Source organism: Zootermopsis nevadensis, unplaced genomic scaffold (genome assembly GCF_977971745.1).
Source record: "Zootermopsis nevadensis isolate Lab colony 2312 unplaced genomic scaffold, Znev_1.0 Znev_ptg000015l, whole genome shotgun sequence".
Classification (NCBI taxonomy): domain Eukaryota; kingdom Metazoa; phylum Arthropoda; class Insecta; order Blattodea; family Termopsidae; genus Zootermopsis; species Zootermopsis nevadensis.
This window is the reverse complement of record NW_028259147.1, coordinates 5858085-5885010: the sequence shown is the minus strand read 5'-3', so window position 1 is coordinate 5885010 and position 26926 is coordinate 5858085. Positions and strand designations below refer to the sequence as shown.

General features: G+C 39.7%; 1 protein-coding gene across 7 annotated transcripts in view; it reads left to right on the top strand.

The window, feature by feature from the left end:
• Positions 1 to 26926, top strand: part of LOC110835994 (ubiquitin carboxyl-terminal hydrolase 48) — a 243598-nt gene that overhangs the window by 186622 nt on the left and 30050 nt on the right. For 6 of the 7 annotated variants that reach the window (XM_087349123.1, XM_087349129.1, XM_087349128.1 and 3 more), the window contains 3 exons: positions 4298 to 4482; positions 11904 to 12062; positions 15236 to 15361. In XM_087349123.1, coding sequence (XP_087205249.1) covers positions 4298 to 4482; positions 11904 to 12062; positions 15236 to 15361 — 470 coding nt within the window. Of the gene's footprint in view, positions 1 to 4297; positions 4483 to 11903; positions 12063 to 15235; positions 15362 to 26926 lie in introns of those variants that run through there. The other variant, XR_015535240.1, reaches the window with a different exon arrangement.

Genomic DNA, 26926 nt, shown 5'->3' with positions numbered 1-26926 from the left:
AGTAGATGAATGTTGCGCCGTGTATTGTGGTAGAAGTTTGCCGAAGATTCGTAGGTGCTTGCTGCCTTTATCTTCAGGGCAGTTAGCATCTCAGAAACGCCAGTAAACTTCTGCCAGACTACACGGCGCAATGACCCAGAAGACAGTAATCTGTGTATGATTTCACACTTCGAAGCAGAAGTTATGGACATATATTTACAGACATAATATTCAGCCCTTGTTTTAGGATATAAATGTATGCGAATACTCGCGAAAAGGTTTAAAATCTGCAGTAGTTCTTCCCAGAACTTCTAGTGACGAGTCACGAGTCAGCTGCTTTCACATCTTGAAGGCATACGTGGCTCCCACCCGTTGAGTGGGGGATTATGCATTTATTTGCCGTTTACCTGTAACAATAAATTACCCAAAGCACGGATTTCAAGACTGAAGATAACATTAAGGGAAGGAAATGAAGATTTGTCAGAGTGGTCACACATACATACGCATTATCCGTGTAATTCTTGTTGCTAGTGCCTATAACCAGTCCTGTTAAAGCAACAATGGCTTACGTCACACAGGGCCGATAATTTTATTACCAAAACAACTTTACATGGAATCATGAGCTACACTGGGATCTGTAGTAAGTGTGGACTTATGACGAGGTCTCTGTGGCAAGAAATTTAGGGGACCGAGTAAAGTGAAGAGGTTTAAGTGATCCGACCAGTTTTTAATGCGTTAAGTCGTCACCAAACACACACGCTACGGTAAAGAGAGTAAAAGGACATCAGATCTTCTTGAAGTACATTATTTCTACATGTATGTAATCTTCACGAATTTTAAATTACTTTTCAGCATGTTTCAAATGAGCTTAAATGGTTTTGGTATTGTTATTTCTTAATTCTATATTTTTAATGTTGAATGTACATTGCTTCTTACGTTCTAGAGGGTACACTTATTGCTTATACATTCGTAAAGTTATAGTCAGGATTTCTTCCTGACACCGGATGTTGTAAAGTGCATACTACATTTGATAGTGGTCCACGGACCGTATCGTGTATGTCCTGAATGAATACAGAACGTTGGGCCTGCAAAAGGCAGTTGCTGGTAGACTTACGTACTACATCATGAAATGGGCTTAATTTCCCAAGTCCTAGTGATTTGACCATGATTTGTTCTTTCGCAGATTATTTAACAACGCTGTTAAATCGTAAGTGTTAGTTAACGCCGAGTGGCGTCGGAATATGATTATTATAAATTGTTTTAACTTTGAAGATGGCTGTATTCTGGGTTATTGCGCCTTGTAGTCTGGTAGAAGTTTACCGACTTCAAGAATACGAAGCAGAATGGCCAACCATTTCATCATGACGTTACTGCGTAGGTATTAGGTTTTTTTTTTGTGAACTGGAGATGATACGGAAATTGCTTCCTGACTTAAGGGACCGTCCCTACATTCTCCGAGAAGGCCTGATGAAATCAAGTAAATATGGTAGTCACTGTTCCGATAGGGATTCGAATCGTGCACCTCCCAGGTACCGTTGTCCTAACTTCATCGGTCCATTACTGTGGAGTATTCTGAGTAAGTTTGGAAACTAAATTTGTGAATTACGTTTTATTTAGTTCGTTTATGGTTTAAACTGCTAGTTAGATCTTACTTCAGGGATACGAAATCTGGATGCAACTTAGCATTGCAAATGAGTTGTGAAAGAGATGCTCATCTGTGTGGGTTAGAGTAGTCTTCTGTGGTCGGGCTTTGGACTTGTATATAAGCCAGTCCCAGAGAGATCTAAATCTTTCTACCGTTCATGACGAGGCCCAACGAAATGTCTCTACCATTTCATCCGGTATTTATTTCGTAATTTCTCCACTTTTCTGTCTTGCAGTTCATACCTCTGTTTGTCAACCTTTTCCCACGTGGCCGCATATTGGAATGTAGTTCATTATCTGACACCACACCAAATAAGATAAAAGAAAACCTGTCCTTGTGTTTAAACACACCATTTCATGAAAGCTCCGTGTGCCTGTGGGTATTTGGATCCCGACCCTGTACGGACGTCGTCGGCGAAGGGAAAGGTCCCTGTCGGTAATCGAACGCAGGTCGTCCATCCGGTAGGCGACTCTGCTATCGCGAATCACTGAATCTTGTTCTGTGTGTATGGCTTTGTACGAGTTTTGTGAATTGTTTCCGTATTCAAAGCGTTGTGATTAATGATATTGATGGTAACGCAGTAGGATTTGAGGTTTTCACGGCTGTGAGTAACAAGACAGCCACCTTAATAGTAAATTTTATTATTTTGTTGATACATATTTCTCACTTTATATAATCTTTGATGTAACCTATTCAAACCTCATAACTTATTCATTATAACATTAGCTGTTAATGCATAATACTTACACAAGGTGTTAAATAATTTGTTGTCGATGCAGATGGCCCATTTACTGAAGATACACGGCTGTCTGTTAAAACTGTTGACACTCTTAATTATGGCAACGTGTGTCTCTCAATATAATATTCAACTTTTATTTTGAACACTTTTCGATGTGATGTCTGTTTAACGAAATACAGGGAAAATTTACTTTTTCCAATATATATCGTGTTTTGTGTCATGTACCGATAATTCGTATGATTGAACATTTTTAAGAAATCGATAAAGCTGGATTGTTTTCGTGTAGAGTTGCTGTTTTATTGTACAGCTCTGGACCAAAATGAAATTCTCTCAACATCTTTCATTGTAAGTCACCTAATACTAGCCTAATTTGATCGAGATTCGCTTTGTAGTTTGTAGATCAAACATGTGGTCAGACGGACACGACCTCCGGATTATGCGTTCGTTTTATGAACGTGGTGTAAGGAACGAACAACTTAACTAACATTGGCAAATACGTCGTATTTTTTTAAACAAAAATTAAGACCATGGATAATATGCTGAGTGTTCGTTGTTTTAACAATACACCATCGTCACAAACCTTCAGATTTAATTGGCATTTATCTTTAACGGTTTGTCTCTTTACCGAATAAGTGTTCAAAGTTGTTCTCTTGCACGAGGTGTAGAATATTCAGTTCCTTTGCATTCAAACTTATTAGCGTTGTCAGTGTCTGAATTGTATCTGATTAATTTAACAAATGCGACAGTGTAACAGCATCGTATTATAAAAAAAAAATTAAGATGATGAGAGATTCAAGAAACGGAAGTCAAGAGCCAGATATTACTTCGTTGAAGATACTTTAATCCTCTTACAGAAACTTAGTGAACGTCAGGAATACCTCTGCTGTGGTCTTGTTAATAATTTCCGCCTCTCAGTGGCATAATGACCGCAGTTCTTAAGACGTCGTGAACGGTAGACATTTCTTCTCTCATTTCTGCTTCGTAAATCCGCAAGAATCTGTTGTTTTTGTAGCGAACCGCTGTGTCTAATGATGTACAGCGTTTAATATGGTGAAATGATTGAAATATGTATGACTGTTCAGTTTCTCATAATCTACCTGTCTTACGCTAAGCACAGTAGCTGACTGATAATTTATTTTATAGTCAGCTTTCGTTATGAGCTTTATGTCAGAACTTATAAGCCTTGTTTTATTCTTTGACGGCATGGTATGATGGTAATTTCCTTGTATGAATCTTAATCACGGAAGTGTTATTTTATTTTTGGACTCACTATTACTTTAATCTCATTTACTATTCCAGTCTGCTAAGAGTGTTGTTAAAAGTGGACGGAAATTGTGTTCTTTGGTACGATTGGGTACGGTCGTAATCATTAAACGTGTCGTTGGATATCGTGAAAGTTTTTTTACTCCCATTTATTGTTAAAATCTTCTTCCATGTTACATTGAAGTTTTATCTTATCGCAATAAAGATAATAAATTTGTAGATCCTCAACTATTTTTCTTATCGACAAGCTTATCAGACTGTAGTGACTGACTTACTGTCAGTTGACTAATTTTCTGTCCTAATTAAAAAACTGAATGTCTAAATAACTGGGCAGGTAATTGACCTACCAGCGAACTGTCCGGGTATATGTGACTGACTGACTTATAAATTTATATTGTTTAATAAAATATTAAATTTGTTGCAAACTTCGGCCGAAGTCAGTACTTTAGTATTTAGTGCCAACTGAATTCAGTCCCCTTTGTGCCAATTTGTGATCTTCCTTAAAATATCCTCTTTGTTTAATATTACGCAGACGGACGAAATCTGTACGCGGCTTTATTCTTATAGCAATAATTAATGGAACTTCGACTAATTTAATTCTTGCTAGCCTGTGTACGAAGGAAGGTAACGTCATAATTTATTTCGAGAATTTCTTTGTAATTACGTTGCAGATGTATGCGAAGAATGTGTGCTGGCGCGGCTCGAGGTGGAGGAAATGGAACTTTTGCAGTATAAAAAAGCGAAGATATTTGTCCGGAAGATTGCCGACACTGACAGTAACAAGTGCCAGTCGCAGGACAGTGGGCGTGACGGTGGTAGTGCTGTGTCGGAGTACAAAGATGATCCCGAATACCAGGTTGGTGGACGTTTCAGCATAACCAGCTCCACAGTACAGAGTGTATATCGATAGTCACATAGTCGATTGAGTAGTTTTTCTTCCGGATTGCGACGTTGTATAGTTCTGTAGTTAGTTACCGACGTTTCGGAGGTACGTATCGCCTCCGTCTTCAGGGTTAATTCGAAACGTTGATAACCTTCTACAAGACTACACGGCATTCGTAACGTAGGAGACAGTCGGCATATTCTGGGCTAGCGAAATGTACTTCAGATCTGTTTTAATATTATCCTCTAATTTACTGTTTGGGGTCTATTATGTGACCTCTTCCTCAGAATGTATTTTTAGTTAAATTACAGTTTTTGAATGGGAGATGATTCTGCGCTTAAAATCTTTTCGTCTTAGAATTCTTATAAGATGCCGGTTAATGTAATACCGGAACTCTATCGAGGTGGTATATCAGGATTTTACTGACAGTAATAATTGGATTAACATTATCATTATCGCCACGCGCAAGTTGTATGTCTTTCGCTTCGAGTCACTGCTTTACTATCCAGCTGCTAGCCTGCACCTTGAATTTCTAGAATTTTACTTTCGCATGCATTTATTTACATCGGTGAATTTTAAGAAGGAAATGCGTAATAAACTTATCAACATAATGACTAATTACGGGCTGGATGACCTGGTTTACATTACCCGATTTGGGCAGAAATTTTCGTTATCTCTACATGTCCAGACCGGCTTTGGTGTCGGGTAAGGAGGCCAGAGCAAGAAGCTGACCCCTAACTTGATCGTAGTGCTGAGATGAAGTAAAAATGCTTGGAACTTTGCATCCACAGTTGCTATATAATATCACAATATAGTGATTAGCCCTATAAATAACGTTTAATAACTGGCTAACTCTCTGCTATTCGAACCCGAAGACTCCGCCACTGGACACTATACTGAATCTTTTCTATCCATCTCCGATCCTCAGAAAAAAAAAAGTCTAACTCCATGTTATCCGTCCCCTTACTTGGTATGCAAATCGTTGATTTTTAAAACGTTTCCTTGCCAAAATACTGTGTTAGTTTCTTGTCTCATATGTTCTGCCTATAGGCCCGTGGTGTCACTAACCGGCCATCTCTTCTTTGGTCTACGGGCGTGTTTATTTATCTGTGTTATGGCATATCTCTAATATGTAACGCTTCCTGTTTCAAATTTGACCAACGTTTGTCGTTCTTACAAAATGCGGTATCAGTTGAACGTCTTGTTATAAATGTTTCGCTGCGGACATGTGTGGTCGAAACGTGACTGTTGAAATATTAACGAGATCGTTTAAAATGAAAATAATAAAATCTTTTTAAACAGGCAACGGTTCAGATTTGTCCGACATTTCAAGTCTCGTCTTCAGCTCTTAATACCCTATCGTGTAGCTTCCATAATGATAAGTTTAATAAGATATCAACAGATGCATTATGTGTGTAGTATATGGATACTAAGTGTATCTAATTTATTCGCCGGTATCTCATGAATATGAATAATATTCTCAGATTTAAATATCGCTATTGATTTATCACGTTAAATTGTAGCAGTATGTTTTATCTATATGTTGTATCTGAGACATCTTGATCCTGATATAGATAGTGGGCATAAACATTTGACAATTCATAATGACACTTCATTCTTAATAACAGCGTTCAGCCTTGATATATGAAACACTGCAAGACAGATAATATGTTTGGGTTTTATAATTGAGAACGTTCCTCGGGCAGTATTAGGTTTGTTTTGTTTGAAGAAAGTTCTCAAGAAATATTTTGCTCTAAGAAGAAATTACGCAACGAAGAACATTGTCTTTTAAGCGGTTCACGTATGGAATCAGTGGAGTATTAAACACGAAAATGTGATGTAAAGTTTCATCTAAGTAACGAGAATTTCGTGTAATTTTGCATGACACAGACTCTGAAATATATCTTCAGGATCTCTGTCTAACGTCCAGATGAAATGGAAATATTGTTTTTATTGATTTACGCTGGTTTTTCCATGTTTGTTTTCAAGTCTGTCCGTTTGCAGTTTTAGCTGTCGTTGGAACAGATCAAGATTTAAACATTGAATCTGCTGTTCAGCACGAATGAGGGCAACGCACGCAAAATTTGGTTTTGAATTGTCAACAGTAGTGACAAATATTGAGGCATCGGCTAGTAAAGTGACTGGTCACAGGTTCGAGGACCGGTGTTAGGTTTCCCCCGTTTCTAGATCTGCTCTGGTGTCCACCGAGCGTTGTTCTGTGGATAAAACGGCCGGAGAGCGAAGGTGATCTTCTCCATCCAGTGCTGAGGATATCAATGCTTGGAACTTTACCTGCATTCGCGGTGGTTATGTACAGGTATACATGGGAGGATAATATTAAAGTGGGTCGTAGAGATGTAGATTGTGTTGAGATATGGATTGGAATGAATTGGCTGAAGGTAAAATTCTGTGATGAGCTTTTGTAAATAGTATTATGAACTTTCGTGTTTCATAAAAGGAGGTATATTTTATTCAAAGAAGGTATAATAATGTTATTTTGGTGGACACACGTACCAATAAATGGGAGGACAACATTAATGAGTATTTTGAAGATTTAGGATGAGGAGGTCAGCTGCTGAGGGTAGGGTCCCAGTGACAGAATTTTCAAACACGGCTATGAACATCCGCGTTTGATAAATAGAAGCAATTTTTTGTAACATGTGATTAACTGTCAGCTGATTAAGTAGGACCCTGCATTGTAGGCGAAGTGTCTTCCTTCTCTTGCGTGTGGTGACGTGGTTATTCATCGCGGATGCTATTAGATTCGGAACCGCTTTTATGTAGCGATTGTATCTTTTAGAATACTGCAGGCCCCAACGAACTCACTGATGGCTCTTATCAACAAATTTTTCAGTTCTAAAATTATTAAGAATGGATAATTATTATCATTAAACACGCTATTAATAATCTTGGCGTCTTTCTTCCTTCTGTAGAATCGAAATGCTTTTATCCCTGGAGCTGGCTGTCTTCTGTTCTATAATTTAGAATGACGATGACGATTGTCGATTTCCTTTTCACGAGTACATGCTAACTATTTTTTGGGGTATAGGGTGCTCCTTCGACATATACCTCATATTTTTTTACCGTTCGTGTTATTTCTTGTTTTTTATTTACAAGGTTGTGCTTGTTACTAACGTGATATACCACCCCCGGTTTGATATTATGAGTTCGAATAGGCCTTCTGCTTTAATTTAAAACATGTGATTGATTTGCCCAAAGCCACATATGCTTTCTAAAATTTCATCATAATCATTGTGATCTTTTCGATGGAACGTAGTGGTTGACTGATTAGCACTCTTGCTATGTTCAGAAGGTCCCGGGTTTATTTTAGACGTAAATGTTGGCTATGCCAAAGTGTTTGGTACTTTTCCACAGTCTCTATTCGCAAATGTTCGGCCAATTTCTATAATGAAGCCACTGCCACTCGTTCCGCTTCCGGTATAACAAATCGTCTATGATAGCTGTGTCGTTTAATGCTGTATAACATGTGAAATTGTAGATTTAGTGTCGCTAATCATTCATAGGAATTGCCAGTGTTGAAGTAGCGATTACCCGATTTCGTACCCGAAGGTCACAACAAACTCGAGCAACGGATCCCCAGGCGATTGAATACAGCTCAAAACTCGCAGCGTAGCAACGTTGTACTGTTGACTTGGAGGGGGCTCGTTAAGGTAGCAGGGGTTGAAGCCCTTCCGTGGCTTTGAAACATGCGATTTAGTGACCGTTACTCTGGGCCACTTAATCTGTCTCAGGTGTATTATAAAACAGAATCTTTTCGTGTTTATATGCGTCTTCCTAAGAATCACCGTTATCAGTATTGTTGTTTTATAATTCTTGGTGGTTGTTCTTTGTGTCTAATCTTTTCATGTTTTGAGGATCGTGACATTTTGTTTAGTGGTCTCTATGTGTGGTTTACGTATGAAACCACTTACAGTGTAATGGCTTTATTATCCAACATTTGTTAAAAATCCGTACATATTTAACTTAAACCTATGCCAATCTATCTGTGAAACAAAGCTTAATTTTCAAAAATAATTTTGTTTCTTTGGTCTAATTCACTGTTCAAGAATTTCCTTTTACAAACAGAGAAAACCATAAAATCTCCGTGTTAGTATTCTGCCCTCTAATAGAACCGGACTTTGCATCTTCTGTTTGCAAATCCATCGCGTTGTTATATTCCTAACCTGTTCGTATGTTGTATTGATAGATCAAGTGCAGTTTTTATTGATCAGCTTGTGATGGGACCACTGGAATACCCTAAGGAAATGTTTTGTTTTCATCTAATAGTTTATGTCTTGAGACGGGCATCCATTGAATGCTCTAATGCATTGCTCGGAATGCACTTAACTATGATTGCTTGATGTGTCTTCCTGAAGCTAGTTGCTACTGCCTGTATGCTTGCTTTATTCACGATAACTGGAATGCACGTAAACACGACCGAGGGAACTAGAAACAGGTTTGTCCAGCGGTGACGCTCTGTAGTTTAATTCTGGAGGTACCCAGTTTGAATCTTGGCCTTGTTATCGACTACCTTAACAGGTTTGTCGTTGTTTCCCTCAGCCCTCAGACAAACATGGATTTTATTTAGTGTTCTGTCTGACGACAGGTCCATATGAACAGGATCCTTCCATCCTTTTCTCGGACTGGGACCTGTTCATATACGTTCTTGGCAGATGATCCAGAAGTGGTTTGCCATTGCCTTCTTCTGTGTGTGAGTGGAGTAATTGTTGGGATGCCACGGAGGAAAACTCCATGTTGCCTAGACCACGGCCTTGCCCAACACAAGTTATAAATTCGGGCACCGCCGGGAATCGATCCCGAGACCCCAGGATTACAAGGCCAGCGTTCTAACCGCTAGACCACCGTGGTACCTTAAATATATCACGAGATCTTTATCTGCTTACCACTCACAATCATTTAGTGTCATTTGGCTCCTTATAAACACTGCAGTTGAAACGTCGTTAAATAGCTATTACAAAGAAACGACATGCTTCGGTGTCTTCACCTATATTTCTGTGTACTGTCGCCTTTTCTTCGGTTGTTACCCCACCCCGCCCCCGTTTCATTCTTCGGCCGTGAATCGGAAACACGTCGGCGTCCCGACGCCGGCTGCAAAGCTGACTGGAAAGACGCCGGCAGAATCGCGGGTGTCGTTGCGTCGCCAGGAAATAGTGAGAGGAGCAGACCCCTTCCTCCGGCTTCGGCCCCCTCCATTCACTACACTAGACGCGTTTGCTTGTTCGTTTCCTACAACCGAACTATTGAGCCCGGCAAGCCGGCAGCAAAGACCCTTCTCGCAGTTTTCAGTTAAAGCTTTGAATTACATACTGAACCACAAGGATGTTCATCATTGCCCTGACCGTCCTGTTCTCTCACATCTTACGCAATCATGCCGTCTCATCAGTTAACCTCGTTCTTCGAAGCTAAATACGATGTAATCTGCCTTGATATTCTGCTGTCTTTCCATTACTGTTCTATTAATTTAATGAAATGTCTTCGTTACGTTTGTGATTTGTCCTGCATTTCCCATAATTTCATTTTGATCGGCGTTCGTACTTTCCTTCCATACATGAACACAGACTTTGCCAAAGTTTTATCTTGCATATTTCTGTACAAATGAAGTTTTAAATACGTGGTTTATGCTCCAGTCGCTTGAGTGATTTTTGATATTTTTTAGTGGCTTCCTTTTTGTTGTGGATTTTCTGAAGTGACTCATAGATTTCTGCTTAATTCTGTAGCCGTTGTTGCCTATATGGGCAGGGAAATGAGCACGTGTTAAGAACACTAAAAACCTGTACAAAATTTTGTTCGAATTTCTGTATGGTAGAGAGCAGCTCCGTAACATAGAATTTCCTGGCATGGATTGAACGTTATTGTTCATATCCGCGGATATATAACAGTATTATAAGGAACATCAGTATCATATCCGCAGCCACGCTAGGAGCTGCCGCGCAGGCGAATTGAGTTTCACTTGGGTACCGAGATATTTTGTCTCCGGAGACTGAAAATTAAGACCTCTCGTGGTATATATCTCATAAAGTCCACAGGCCTGTTATGCACTTCCCGTTTTATGCGTTTTCTATATACGCGGCTATTCGCAGAAACGCAAACCCGCGTATAACGAGATTATATCAACTTATCGCAAGAGCTTCGCACATATACGAATTATTGTTGGTGACCCAAGTGCTATAGAAAGAGGATTTTTGTGGGTGAAATGGGGAACTACAGGGCGCCGAGACGGGGCGGTGCAAAGAGGTAGGCAGTACAGTAAGACGTCGGAGATGTAGTGGTTGAAGTGCAGAACCCAGTGAGATGACTCTGAAGGTTCTTTATTCGGTTTGTTACATTTTCACTTTATTTTTTTGCCCGCCTCCAAATTCCAAGTTGTGCTGTTCATTTTGTCAACATCGCCTTTCGTACGGTGAGCCTTTTGTGAAATTACCGGCTACGGACTGGACGAGCGGAGTTCGATTCCTGACAGAATCGAGGCTACATTAAGATTACCTTCCTTCCGTTATCTGTCGTAAAACGGCCCGAGTGCGAAGCTGGTTTGTATCTTTATCTCGTGCTGTAGTCGAGAATGCGTGCATTGTATCAGCGCATCTTTGTGTTTTCTTGTGGGGCTTAGACACAGGGTAACTTTACGTTAACTTTTTTTTTGTTAGCCAACTCTGTGGTGGTTATTTTTCCTTCATCAGTATATATTTAGCCAGTTAATAAATGTAAGAAGGTAATGTTGGCCCTGTTATTCATTAAGTACCACGCCACGAAGACTTTACCTTGGCACTAGATTGAGGTGAGTTGTCAGCTTTATATCCCAGCTGCTTTGTCCCTGGGGAAAGGACTCCCGGTACCTAATGTCTGGTATCGAAACCTGGTCATCGGGACCGTTATAAATAATGTTTTTCTTTATTTATTTTTTAAGTATTAGGTGTGTTTTGGCTAGGGTGGGAATATGTGGTTTGAATTTATCTGTCCCAAAATAGGTACCAGTGGTGGGTTGTCGCGAACATGATAGTACATTTTTCGGTTTCATATAGAGGCAAGGATTTTGTTAACAAGGTGAGCGACTAGCATCTTCTCTAGAAGGACTGTGCTCTGCGAACTTAGTTAATGTTTATATCCACAAAACGTGTGCCATCAGACTGACATCCCTTCGCTTTTGAAATCGGCCATGTCAAGATTTTCGTTATCACTTTCAGATTCATCTGATGCAGAACGACTCTGTGGATCTCCGTTGTGGCTGAGAAAAAGTGGAGGGAGTGTGGATCTCACTCACCTTCATTCTAGTTCTCTTGTTAAAAAAATAAATTAGAAATAGCAAATAAGTAAATACGTGCTAACATACGTAAATAAGAACCACTTCTAAGGCCTTACGTGATCCAATCTTTCAGGGCTTTGATGCGAAACGACCAAAACTGGCTACGTCGTCTTGTGGTTCCGCGACGCCTGGAGATGGCCGGGTACGCAAGAGTACGCGACATCGGCGCATGCGCGGTGAGAAGGAACTCTACGTGTCTTCGACACTTAAGTTGTTGGATCTCAAAGTAATGGTAAGTTCCTGCTACACAAAAAAACGAATAAAAATTCCTTGTAATTTTCAGTTAAGTCCCAGCAACACTAACGTAAGCTCTATACTGGACCTGTTCTGATAAAATAAATTTGATGTCTTAGAAACAATTTCTGTAAGAGCCTATCCACGTCTTGGAGGGTGTAAGGACTGGGTTGCTGAAGAGCCTCTCCTATGTCGTCGCCAATATTAGCTTCTCATGGTACAACTTCTGGAGATCGGGTTGTGGCGTAAACGCCACGCGGTGATTGTGGAGCTAAAAGCTCCACACATTCTTACTTCGACATTAGCTGAATGTGAGTCATCACCTTCACGCTGCGGCCGTCTTACCTTTCCTGGGGGAGATCCCCCGATTTCTGTTGAGTAGTAATCAGGGTTGGCCTAAAGTTTCGTTAGACGGTGGTAGAGATATTTTGCCCTACTGGGACTCGAACCCAATTCGTCCAGCTGCCACCTAGTCGCAGTTAATGTATTATTTTGCAGTATGGATTTAAGGTCAAGACTTTTTATATTTTCGAAAATTAGACCCTGTTTGTGACTTGTTCATTCCGTACAGACAACAGACTGAGCTTGCTTTCCTGTGCTCGTGCTTCGAACATGAATATTTTACGCAATTATTGTCAGTAAACCTCATAAGATATTTGGCTTTACCTAAACCCTTGATTCAACCCCTGCTTTAGGATTAGTCATTATTAATTCAGTTTTCCTTCTAGGTGCAATGTTTGGGTTGTAACAAGGGTGAGACAGTTTGCGTATTGTTTTAACCCAAATCCATCCCTGTTACCACGTGTAAAATATTAAGTCTTCTGTCATCCTCCGCCGTAGAATCTCGTTGTCTTCAGAGGGTACTTCAAAATCATTCTCCCACAAATTTTTATCTTTTGGGATGTTGCATTGGGTGACGTTTCAGAGGCGCTTACTGTCGCGAGGAAGTTGGTCAGTTTTTACGAAACTACGCGGTGCAACGTCCATAATTCATGCTGGTCGCCATGAGAACGTGAAATCCACACACAGAACTTTGCAATAATATCTGATTTTGTATGCCGTGAGATATCGGACTGTTACATAGTCACTGCGTGGGATACGTCGAGAAACATTAAACTAAGTTGATTTTACATTGCACAAGGACAGGACATGTTTAATGTGCCCTCTCAGCCCAATTGGACGAACTCCCAAGAACCCATTTAAGGACTGGTGGTTCTCCACCACCCTTTTGAAGGATGATTTAACGCTCACCTAGCCATCGGAAGTCTGAAACCCCTTTGAGTAACTTCCTCCAACTACAGTTCTCGCCGCGTCTTAAAAATTCCGTTCAGAATGCTCCCTGTCCAATCCACTTGGCTTCCCCTTCGTCGCCTTAGCCCTCAGTTCGTAAGCGACTCAAGTACTTCTGTCGAGTTCATAATTTTCCCCGCCTCTGATCTCATGTGCAAGATTAGTCGCCGCTTGTGAAATGTAACCGTATTTTATCTCGACGAAAGTAAGTTTTATTGTTTTAAATTAAACTGAAGCTCGTGCATACCGCCAGGGAAGAACGTGGTCTGAGTGTGTTCGAGAAAAGTGTGCTCAACCGAGGACAATTCTGAGACCCAAGAGAGAGGATGTAAAAGTTGGAAGTTACATTTCGATAATCAGTAATTTTTCGAGGCGTGGGTTCGATTCCCGGCGGTGCCCGAATTTATAACTTGTTTTGGGCAAGGCCGTGGTCTAGGCAACACGGAGTTTTCCTCCGTGGCATCCCAACAATTACTCCATTCACACACAGAAGAAGGCAATGGCAAACCACTTCTGGATCATCTGCCAAGAACGTATATGAACAGGTCCCAGTCCGAGAAAAGGATGGAAGGATCCTGTTCATATGGACCTGTCGTCAGACAGAACACTAAATAATAAGAAATAAGTTCGTCAGGACATTAACACACATGGACCATATTAGAAATATATACAAAGTTTTAGAGAGTTAATATCTAATGAAGAGAAAAGGGGATGGGAGGATAATATTAAAATGCATGTAGGAACCCAAAAATAAAATCCAAATAATAATAATACGATAAAACTATCTATGGATTGAATATAACTGGCTAAAACTGGGAATCTCTAAAAGTTTTATTGTTAAATTTCTTCATTCACACTGTTTCGCCTGTCTTACGTCATGTGACCAGTGTAGTAAACCAGGGTAGTGCCTGAAGTAGACAACGGATCTTCAGTTTTGCAATTCTCTGCCCTCCTGCCACGAATCCTACGCATAGGATACGCGCCGTTGAATAAACCAAGCAACGATTTGTACCACTTTTCCTTGGAATGCGTTTCTCCTACTTACCCTGAGGCAGTATCGGCGGTCTGCTGTCTGAAATGTCCAGTGTTGGCCTTTTGAGATTTTAAACTAATGTTCCGTTGTTAATCATAGTGTTTTCCTCTTAAGTCCGCTGCCATGAAAGGGGGGGGGGGATGCAGCAAATTATGGATATGAAGGAGAGGAGGTCTAGAAGAGTTTGTAAGGGTGGTTCGTGGGGTAATATGTCACAAGTCATTCCTCTGAACTGGACACGCAGAAACGTAACGATGTTTTTGCACCACGTACTTATTTTTGCTGAGCGTTAAGGGTGAGTTCTGATTTAATCTGAGTTGTGTGCCTTAAGGGCTAATCACTTTAAATGTATGTGTTCCCCCCCCCAAAACCCCATCTCCGTAGACCACTGCTACTTGAGCTTGTAAACCCGGAAAATCAAAGTGGAGTGGTCAGCTTGTAATAAATGGGTATCTGCATGAATGTGTGAGAGTTGATAGTGATAAAGTGGAATGTGAGGCGACTGCAGAGTTTACTTCTGGATTGTTTCCTCTTCGTGTTCCAAAGACGTTTTCAGATGACTTAGTTACTAAATCTACTTACTTTATTGTTGATAATTTAATTTCTTAATTAAATAAAAATTGACTTTATTGGTCTTGTTTACGTCTTGTCTATCTTTTTGTATTTATTGTTTACTCCTTCCTTTGTCGCGTTATTTCTTCTTTGTATCTTTATCGCCTTTATCTCTTTCTTCTTCATACTTCTCTCCGTCCTTTTCTCGTCCGTTCTGTGTCTGATACTGGCTTTCGATCGTGTCCAAAGGTGAGCTTTTGTTTATTAATCAGAGACATTAATGTTTATTGTTGTAGTTGATGAAGCTTTTCCAAGTGGCCCCGTTCGATCAGCATTTGTCTGTACATGGGCGCGATCTGGTGGACAACGACGCTACTCTTGGATCCCTCCAGGTTTATCCAGATTCTGTGATTCTTCTCAAGGTTAGTTATCTCGCCACTTTTAATTGTCGAGTACGTAGGCCTATAGAAGAGCCATGTTTGCTGCTCTTATTATTAACTTTAAAGTGACTAATAATATTAACTACTGTTACAGCGAAGTGTTCACGAAATTCTGAACGCCATTCGTATCAACTAAGCACCAGCTACGTTTATAATCGCGATATTAACACTTAAGTTATATTTGTGTGGGCATATTGAAATACTTTACATATTTCCCGACTGATTTTTTCTGATTTAATAGTAAGATACTTCGTGTGGACCAAAATTACGGGATTTTCCCCTTCTGATGTTACGCTAGCTTTATATCGCGGTCTACCCCTCAGGCGTCATGAATTAAACATAGAATTGTTAAACTCGGGTTACCAGTAAATGCTATAATAAACGGGAAAAAATGTGGTGATCGTAATAAAACCCTTTAGTGAACTTCCTTTGCGTATTACCTGGAGTATGTACCACAATGTCCGGCTTACGTTCATCTCGGTGTCGCCTACCTGGAATCGAACTCAGGACTTACAGGCACAGTACTACGTGTTTGTCTGTAAGAATATATGTTAATCGTCAAATAAGGTTGCAATAACAGTAAGCAGATATTAATAATAGAGTAATACAGCAGTCGTGAAATCAACAACGTGTTTCGCTTTGATCGTGGCTTGTTATGGTTTATTGTAAGGTAATATCACTTTATTTATGGGACGAATTGAACTTTACGTGTATCTTTCAAGCCCTTTTTATTCACTTTATTTATTTGAATGAAACACCTTTGTGAACTCTGCCGATGATACTGGCCCTAAGCGTGTGTCCTGCTGTGGCAGAAATCGGGGGCGTGATTTGAATACGGTCTCTTGCCTTCTTGTTGCCCTGTAATCTCGTTTATATCATGGAAAATCTGAACGTTGAGTTCAGAGTTGGGTCATAATGTAACGTAGAATAGTCCTTTACGCGATAACCTAACTCATCAATATAACGCCTAATTAATATTCTGTGAGTGTTTTGCTATCATATCCTACAAGTCACTGCTGAAATAGATGGCTGTCCTCTGGAGTGCAGTCTGGTAGAAATTTGACGACGTTTCAGAGGTGCGTGTTGCATCTATCAGGGTGATGAGACTGGACAGCGTAAGACCCCCAGAAGACAGCCATCTTCATACTCACCGCCGCGAAAAGCAGAAATTTTATCGACGACGTATTTGGAAAATCCACCATAACTTCCCTGTGTTTTATTATACTTTCCTTGCACGAAGAAACGTGCGTATTATCTTCGAAAGTGGTAAGTCAGGTTGATCGATTTCGGTTAAATTTGTTATTTGGAATTCCTGTAAGTTGTCCTAACGAGTATAATTTCGGTATATATAGGTTACATGTAGGGGAACACCGACTTTTTAAATGCCAAACGGAACCACTTAAAACATTGGCGTACATCTTTCCAGTCTTGTCTCGTTAGAGTCTGAAATGAGGATTGTGATATCGTAATGCTTGTTTATTTGAATGTTTCTTTGCCTACAGTTTTCAGCCTCTCCCTTAACGAAATAAGATTGCACTGCACCACAAATCTTAAGACAACAATTGACAGAACTCGTATTAACGTACGTTTATACTTACGCATAAACGTAACAATTTTTATTTCATATAACCTTTCCGAATTGGCGTGCCATTTGTATTGGAGGGCGCGTTATATTCTTGCAAATACGGCAGTTTGGAAGTTTAATCATCGTTCTCAAAATTACGTATTTGAAATCAACCCACCGGGACCACAGCTGATATTAAGTAACGGACGGACAGACAGATACTGCCTCTGTCTGACGCGTTCAACTTCTCCCCTTCTGGTCGTTAATGACATGGAGATATATTTTAAAAATTCAGGCCACACCTTTGGAGACTCAGTGTTTTCCCACTGTAACCGTGTGTGAAGGACCTCCAGAGACTACCTACACTTAGGCATATAACTATTAGGTTTGGTGGGGGGGGGGGGGTTATGTCAGACAGTGGTATCATCATCTGAATTAGTAAAGTGTATCCGCCCCCTGTTCCTTCCACCCGAGGGGAAAGTGTCAGTTTGATTGTACCCCTGAATTACATGCGTCATTTAGTATGATCATTTTTGGAGAAAAAAAAATGTCATTGTCCATTTTCTGTTTTTGTTGGCTACTCAAATTGGGTTGTAATGCTTATTAAGGAAACTAAAAGCAATGAGAGTGTTCAACAGAAATAAATTTTAACTCTCAGTTTATTATGAGACTTAACATATTTTGCATGGACTGTACATGTATTCATTGACTTTGACTTGTGAGAAGTTAGTTAGTTAGACCTCGTTTTTATCTATAGAAAAAATCAATTGGTAATAATCTCGCAAGATCGTAACCTTATGGTTTTGTCTCTTTTCGTCAAACCGTCACCTACCAGCTATAATTTTTGATCATGGTTTAACTCTTGTCAAGTCTCCAACTGAGACCGATTTACTCATAAACGGAAACACTTCTGTCGACTGTCATCTGTCCATTTCACCCGTGGACACAAGGATTGCCAAAGGTCATGCGCTTTGTTCAAGTACCATGGCGGGCGACAGTGTAGCGGCTACTAATTCCTGTGGACGTTATTAAGAGCACTGAGGTGTAATTTAGTTGATGCGTTTTTAATGCTGTATAATATAATATGTCGAGGAAGCAATGGCTATTATGTCTCCAGTCCGCCAATTTAAGATCTTCTGTGTTAATAGGCTGCGCTGTTGTGGAGATAAGCGATAAAAAAATTCGCGTATAGGGAGTTACGCTATCACGTCGCCGAACTAGAACGTAGAAAGGTATTCTCTTTATTATTATGCGGTAGAGTTGTGCTTACTATTCCTTTGTTGTAACAGCAAGTAAATAAATTGAAGTAAAATTCCGTCGAAATTTAAAGATATTTATATATTTTTGGATTATTTAACGACGTGTTCTCAACTTCACCGGTAATATTTTTTGGTGTACGACCTGGAGTTTAAGATTAGGTCAACCAGGGGGTCCCGGCCCCATTTTTTACTTGAAGACTGAAGCACAATCCAGTTTACGAAACGTTGAACTTTTCTAATTCTATAATTTACACGATGGACAAATTGCATACAAATTGTACGTGTTTTTATTAAAATTTATACAGGAAACCATCATATTCACATTAGCTTTGTTTATCGTTCCCTGTTTTATATTATTCGGTCTTTGTTTAATTCCTTTGTATCATTTTACCGTAGGCTTTCATTTTCAGTAAGTCACATTGTTAAATTTGTTTAATACCTTATTCCTTCTATGTTTAATATATTGGTTTTGGATCTCTAAATTTTCTGACCACGTCCTTTCGGTGCTGCGAAAGGGAGTCTTCCCCTAGTCTGTGGCTTGCGTGCGACCATCTGACCCCTTACATCTATGCCACACATGTTACATGGTTACTGTGCGGGTCAGCTGGCTGCTTGACTGGGAAGGGAACAAGTTGGCTATGAATGTTATATTGCTCCTACGGGACTTCGGGTCCAGAAACTTTTAACTAGCCAAACACCCCTGACTCCTGGCTTTTTCCTTATACGAACTGTATATGAAATTCTGCTTGTCTACGTTTTTGTTGTCTACAGAGCTTTTGAAGTCGACTGGAATTCGTAATAATGGTTGTATGAAAAGCTAATAACTTATGCAACACGTGTTTTGTTAAGTATGGGAGACTTGTCTGCCTCTGAACGTGGTGCGTGCAGAATCTAGACCATGCGGGCTGATACGGTAGGAACATGTATATTCGCGTTCATTATTTTCTTGGGAGTTTTAATCTGCATTTCATTTTCGGCAAGGATATGACTTCAGGTCTTTGCGGCCAGTTTAGGACGAGTTAACTGCCTACACTTTTCAGAGGTGTTCTTGGCACGTCGATTGTAATTCTGCTGGTTCAGTTATAGTTGGCCAATTTTTGTATGACTCTGCCTTTACCACATAACAGCAGCAGTATTCTGTCACCTGTTCACTTTCGGACACTTTCTTAACCATATATTTTCACCTGCTTATAAAAGGTAAAGCATGTTCTTCTGTTCCTCCCACATAGTAGGGAAGGCATCGTCCCGTGCCTTAAACACTTTGCTTCAGGATGTTTAAAGCTGAAACTCGTCTAAATATTTGAATAAACAGTCCGTACCGCAAAGAAAACACATTTAACCATTACAGAGATCACTTGTTAACGCTGTTTACACTGAGAATCATTCGAACAAGCAGACTAGTTCATTGTAAAATGAGGTGGTACGTATAGTTACCACTGTGCTTTAAAGGGTTAAGGCTTAGGGGCGTGGAGATTAACGTCCCTTTCGTAACATTAATATCAGATGGATGTGAGTGGTCACAGTCGCGTGTTCAGGCAGAGAACCCGGGTACCCTCTGGTTAGGAGGCTGGATTAGCCGAAGATTTTATCTAAATAAAGTTTCGTCAGATATTCCTGCTGAAACCAAAAAAATAACCGAGATATTTGTTGCATGCTAATAGTGCTAGGCGATTTTCGAACTAATATGATCCTAGGTCATTGTTGCATGTAAGGTCATTCTTGCTTTATTATCCCAGGCCATTGTTGCGCAACCTTGTCTTCAACAGTGGCCTCACGTAATTCTTCCACAAATGTAATCCGAGGTGTCTCATCGCTGTAAGAAACGTGACAGACACGTGGACGGGCCCTTAAGACGTTCTACGCTCACGCTAGAGTGTGACCGGTGTTGAACATGTCATGTTTGGGGAATCAGGGTTAATGGAAAGTGGGTTGGTAAGGTGAAAGGGAACAAACTTCACTGCAGCGGTAACCACAAGATTGGGGTTTTCCACCCCAGTAAACCCCAACAATTTCTACACTGACGATATTAAATAACTGTGCGCATATATTTTATAACACAACTCAGGGCAAACGGCGATAAATTAGATTCTCTTAACTCTTGGAACTTAGGCAATATTATATGAAATGCTGTACACACCAGGGCGTGTCAAGTTGCAACTACGAATAATTCGTAGGTATGCAGTGGCGTATCTTGAATCTGGAGGGCCTCTATGCAAGGAAGCAAGTCACCATACGAGGTGCGATCGGAAAGTTTCAAGACTGCGCGTATAAAAACCCGTACACTTATCTCAGTTATTAAATTCATCCATCACCCTCGAAGTAGTTCCCCTGGGAGTGAACACAACGATCCCAGCGCCGCTGCCAAGCCTGGAAGCATTCCTGGAAATCTTTCTTTTGTCAGCCAGTCAAGCACCATCTGCGATTCTGCCTGAATCTCTTCTATCGTCTCAAATCTCCTTCCCTTTAGCTGAATTTTCATCTTTGGGAAGAGGAAGAAGTCACACGGAGCTTAGAAAGGAAGTTGGGGTCGGTTCTTGCAAGATCTTTGAGCTCCTGACAAACGAGAAGTCGATTCTGCTTCTGGTCCTCAGACAGGATGCGTCGCATGTGGAGTTCTTCCTTTAGAATCAGCTGACAGGTCCCATAGCCTATCCCAACAATGTCGCACAAGTCGTTGATGGTACGACGTCGATCTTCGTGAATGGCCTGCCGAATCTTCGTAACATTTTCGGGCGTTGTGCTCGAAGATGGTCGTCCAGAACGCTCGTCATCATCGACAGAGGTTCGGCCATTTTTAAAACGTGAATGCCACACAAAAGTTTGTGCACGACCCATTGCGGACTCCCCAAATGCTTGCTTTAGCATTTTATAGGTTTCCGTAGCCGTTTTGGCGAGTCTTTGGCAAAATTTGATGCACACGCCATTCCGAAATCGCAGGAGGGTCGGTGTAATGCACTACCAAAACGCCCGTAACTAAGAAACAAATGCTAATTCGATGATGCCGGCTGGCACACTGATTCACTATGAATGTAGGCCGCACCCCCTAGCGGCAGAAGCTCGTACTACATCCGGTTCGCCCGCTATTGACACAGTCTTGAAACTTTCCGATCGAACCTCGTACTCCACATAACGTATGTTCTGACAGAGAAAATAATTATAACGACTACTGCTTTGTAGTATGCGGCCATCTTGCGCGTCTGTTCCTTTAGTAGCGTTATTTAACTAATTTTTAAAAATAATTTCAGTCACTGAATGTAAAAAAGATAATCTTATCGGCTAGCACCTTATCACTGATAACGTTATTTGGTAATTTTGTCACAGTCGAAAATCATGAACACGATGTAACTGTGGAACCGGAAGACAATCCTGTTAGGAAACAAACAGACAAACGGATCTTATTTTCATAGCACCAAACGTCAGTACGTCTGACTTCGCAGTCAGCAGTGTTTAATTTTCTGCAACGCCTTCGTTCCCATCTCATGAATTTCCGGAAGATCGTTATTCATGTGTCTGTCATAATATGATTTTTCTTAGGAATGTATGTTTTTGAAATTAATTCTTGTGTAAAAGAGGTTTTGGATGGTTGGCTTTCAGAGGAAGAGGGTTGAATACAGTTGAGGAGGGATATTTATCTTTGGTTCGCGGTTTGGAAGGACAGTTTCTTGCTTATAACAACGGAGGGGACAGACCCTTAAGGAAGCAGAGATGCCGCAAGATAATATAATACAGCCTCTCTGCCTTGTCAGGCTTATTAAGGACATTATTTCAGTGGCTGATGTTCATATTCCTCGGAGTCTATTTCCCTGTGCCATTTTACGTGAGCTGAGTTACTGAACTTTCTGCAGACTGAATGGAGGACAGAGACAGATGACGCGTGAGAACGAAGTGTTAAGAAGAATAGGCGAATGAAGAGTAGCAGTGGAATGCAGAAAATTGATGAGATATTTTGCTGAAGATTGCCGTCTTCTGGGTCATTACGCATTTTAGTCTGGTAGATGTCCACCGACGTTTCAGAGGTCATGCTGCCTCCGTCATCAGGGCGATGAATTAATCGTCCTGATGATGGAGGCAGCAGTTACCTCTGATACGTCGGTAAACTTCTACCAGACTACACGGTGCAAGATTCCAGAAGACTGCGTCGCTGTGAGAATCTGAAATGTCACCAAGAAAGTATCTTTCTTTCGGTGTTTTATAGATAAATTTGCTAATGAACTGGGTACAGTTAGTTTTAAACTGACTGTCTCACATCGAAGAGGAATTCCATCATGGCGTGCTAACATATGCAACGAAAAGGACGTTGCTGTTATGATTTTCCCTTTTTTATTTAAGTTTTATTTATATTATGCAGTTACTTAAGCAAGAGCCTGGATTGAGCTTCTCCACAAAGAACATATTTGTTACTCCATACATCAGATGCAGAGATACATAGAAAAAAGGCCGTTCCCTCATTACACTGGAGCATATTTCCTCTTCTTATCAAGTTACCAGAACCTCACCAGCCATATGGAAGACTGGGATCCACACTTCACACACCAAAAACAGTCTAAGTTCCATCGTCGCGTACTTGCTCCAGAATCCATACAAATACGTTTTAATATTTCTGTTCGATGGTTGGTATCAGACTTTGCTGTGGTCATATCCGACTTGCTGATCATCAGATAATCGTTTAAAAAACAAATGTGTCCCGCCTTGTTATTCCTTTAAAGCCCAGTGTTAACTACATTTCCTTCTGCTTCGACAGTCAACAGTTCTTCATTATGTACGTATGAATTTCGTATGTTTCTCACGATTATTTCCATAAACAGCATTTACTAGTTTATCTCTGTAATGGCGAAATATTTTATTTGCGGTATGGACTGAATTCTTAAATGTTATTTAGACGAGATTTGGCTTCAAAGGGTTAATTTGTTGATGTACTCTTTGTAGTTTACTGCCCTTCTGATATGATTCATACGTTATAGAATTTATAAGAATATATTTAAGGACAGTATATCCTTAGAAACGTATATGTTAGGATATCCTAAGTTATTTGTACTGTCGTAAATAAATAGGCGCTTCAGTAATAAAATTTCGATAAACGTAACGTTTAGTTGATTAAATAGTTAATAGATTTATTTGGGTAACCCTGCTTCTGCTGTTTTTGTTGGGTGACTTTATTACTGCGTTTTCAGCAATGGAAAATTGAAATACGCGAATCTTAATTTTGATTTGAATTTCGATATCATGTTTTGTGTTACTGAGCTATTTGTTTGCGTGTTTTTGCTTTTGTTTATTCGTTGATAACAATAGATTTGTTTTATGATTTTATAGAATTGCTGGAGGGACAGAAAAAATCGTATTGTTACTGTGTATAAATTCTCAAATGTTATTTGTTTACCTTTGTTAACATTTCTTCATATTTTGAGCAACGCGCCTGTTAGTGTCAGCTGTCACTGCTGGACTTCGAGTTCTATTGCTTTGATTTTTTTTTCTGGAACAGCTTTGGCGTGAATATTAAGTTATTTCTCTGAACAAAATATCTGACATCGTATGACTCCCATGAAGCTGTGTGTAGCGAGACCTCGAAAGATGAGGGAAAGACCTGTAATTTTTCTCATTTTGAAAGTACAGAGTTTTGTGAAAGGAATATTCTTTTTGTTATGGAGACTGTACCAATGGTTTGCTAAGATGCCAACCATCGCATGATGTGCTTTGTTTCGATGTAATATATTATGCTTCTTATGTGAAAATCGGTAACGAGCGAAACACGCCATATTTTGGGAGACTAGTCTACATTAGCAAGGAAGCATTGTCTTTATTGGTTGTAATATATTTCTTTCATTTAACATATAAATTTTAACTCAGGACGTGAGTGCCAGGTTTCGTGGTTACTTTAACCAAGCATTTTTGAGTAAAAATATCCTTTATACGAAATAAAATGTAGAAAAGTAATTTTTATTCTGTAATTAGAAGATCTTAATTTTTTCTGTTGAATTCCTGCATATCTTCTCACAGTCAGTTTTCATTGTATATGTATATAATTTATTTATCCTAAGTGCGTACCGTTGTGCTGTTACATGCAGTGTCCTACGTGATTAGGCTGTTCTTATGTTGATGTTTCTGCGAATACGTGGGGAAATAGCTTGTATTGCAGATTTATTATATTTTGTATAACCTCAAAATATTTTCATACATTACTTTACAAGTAAGCAAAACACATGAAAAATATACTGTTTTTTTTTATATATATATATCAGCGGAATTACGCCAACTAGACCTACGTACGTGTATTTGATGAAAACACAAGGGTGAGGGCAGCTAATCACAGCCATCTCAAAATGGTGATTCGGCATTTGCTGGTCACATGTCCGCAGGTTGTGAAACTGTTTGTGGTGAAAATACAGATTCGAGGTTTAATATAAATGTTTGTGCACGGGGAGAGAAATATACGTTAGGACAGACAGCATCAGTATCTGGCCACAGATCAACGGATGGAACTTCCCCGCCGGCTTCTTGACGTTACCGAAAATAACTTTTATTTTTATTGTTTCAGTTGTACCTACAACGAATCTTTTCCTGCACTTCTCGTACCACCAAATACGATTTTCATGTTATGAATTTGATGATGGTATAAATTGAATAAACATTTACGTTTTGTCATAAAATAAAATTAGCTAAAATAATATCGGCTGCGAAGAATAATAAGAATTTAAAATATCTAATAATTAAATATGGTGTAGTGTCAGTAAGGATTACCACAGTAGTCGATTGAAGTACTGACGTAACACCTAGATATGTTTTAATCGACTGCAATTTGTTAGCGATAAATCGCCTATTCAGGAAAGTTTGACTCGCATATTCAGTTAAAACACTATATTTCGCTTTTCCATCAAGCTATGTGAGTGTCGAGTGGTGTAATACAAGTGACAATGACTTCTATTCATTTCATATGCGATTTATCAGGCTTAACCAACTCTTTTCTATTTATTTTAATAATGAACTGGCGCACCAATGCAAGTTAAGTGTTGACCTGATAAAAAAGAAATATAAACCTATAGACCTACCACTTGCAGAAGACTTGTAATATTTCGTGGTGATTAAACCAAGGACGAATTAGACAACATTTGTGGCATTCGTAGTGGAATAAGAAACTCGCAAGTGTTAGGTTTGAGTGCCTCAGAGGAGGATGCGACTTCTAAGACATGGCTAGATAGGAGGATGGCATTATATGGAAACAGTAGCTGAAGATGTGAACTTGGTTCCTCAGTCTCTCCAGGCAAATACTTTGATAACGCTTTGAGTTTATCCTTCCCCATTAATTTGAATAATCATCGTTCCTTTTTACCTGTGCAGTTGAGAAATAAACATGAAATAAGATACAGATAGGAATTTGAAGAAATGTAGCTTAGAAACCCATAAACACCTTGATGGTTTACACAACAAATAGATTACAGGCTGTTTCGGAAGTCAGGTCTGTGGCATAACGTAACCGAAAGCACAAAACTGTGTTCTTTTATGAAAATTACTCAAATTACGTGGATCAAATATACGTTGTTTGTAGAGAGTGCCGATTAAGTAAGAAGTCTTTCAAAGAAATAATTAATTGGCGACCAGATGTTATTTCTTTTAGGCACGCAAGTCTATCAGATATGAAAAGTTACATAATATAACTAAATTTAACTGCATGGATCAGGGTCCTTGTAGTCTAGCTGGTAGTGCTTCAGCTCACCAGTTTCTCCACATTTTGTGGGAGCACAAGTTTCGCTGTCATGTTCACAAAATCCAACAGCAGACTCTGTTCTGAGCAACATGAGTCCAGTCCACACACACACACACACACTCTCTAACCCTGGTTTCTTAAGATACGTTTTAATATTATACTTTCATCTACGCCTATGTGTTCCGAACGGTCTTCGCTCTTGGGGCTTTTCAACAAAAATTTGTACTTATTTTTCGTCTCTTCTGTGCTTGTTATTTGTCCAATCATCGTCGTTCGTTTGATCATCTTGATAATATATGGTGGATAGTACAAATTTTCGTGCTTCAAATATATTATCTAACATTTGTGTAAACATTTGTCTGGAAAATAGTAAGCATTCAAGGACTCCCTTAAATTAATAAAATTGTAGATTTAAATAAATAAGTACTGCAGACTTATTGAGCAGTAACTCAAGTACTCATATCTGTAAAAGAATTTCGCCCAGAAGTTCATCACCGTTTTCAAAAACTTCTTATTTTGAACCGTTCTGTAAGCCATTTAATCCAATCAAGACCTTCATGTACCATTTCTCGAAAATCTGTTTTAATAATTCCAACCATTTAAGGCTACGTGCATATTTCCTCGAAGTTCGTGCTTTCTCGTTTAATTCGTCTTGGCGTTATTTGTGATATTTACTCCTTAGCAGCGCATTCAGTAAACCGAGTTCGATGCTCAGCGCGAACCTCCAGTGTGTGGATCTGCTGTCATCCACCCACATTCCTTAACCAGTTCCTCCTGGAGAATTTTTCGAGATATAAAACGGCCTCAGCTCGAGTCTGAACCTTTTTTCCTTCCTGAATCTAGTAGAATATTCAACATGCAAGTAAGGTGTGTTACCACGGTTTTGGTCATGTCGTAGTCACGTAGAATTCTGATTGCTGCTCGTTCTTAATACTGCCCTTACTCCATTTATGTATTTTCCATGGTAGAGCCAAAGTTCAGTCCACATGGGGACAACCGTGTTAGTCAGCATCACTTCGGAGTCT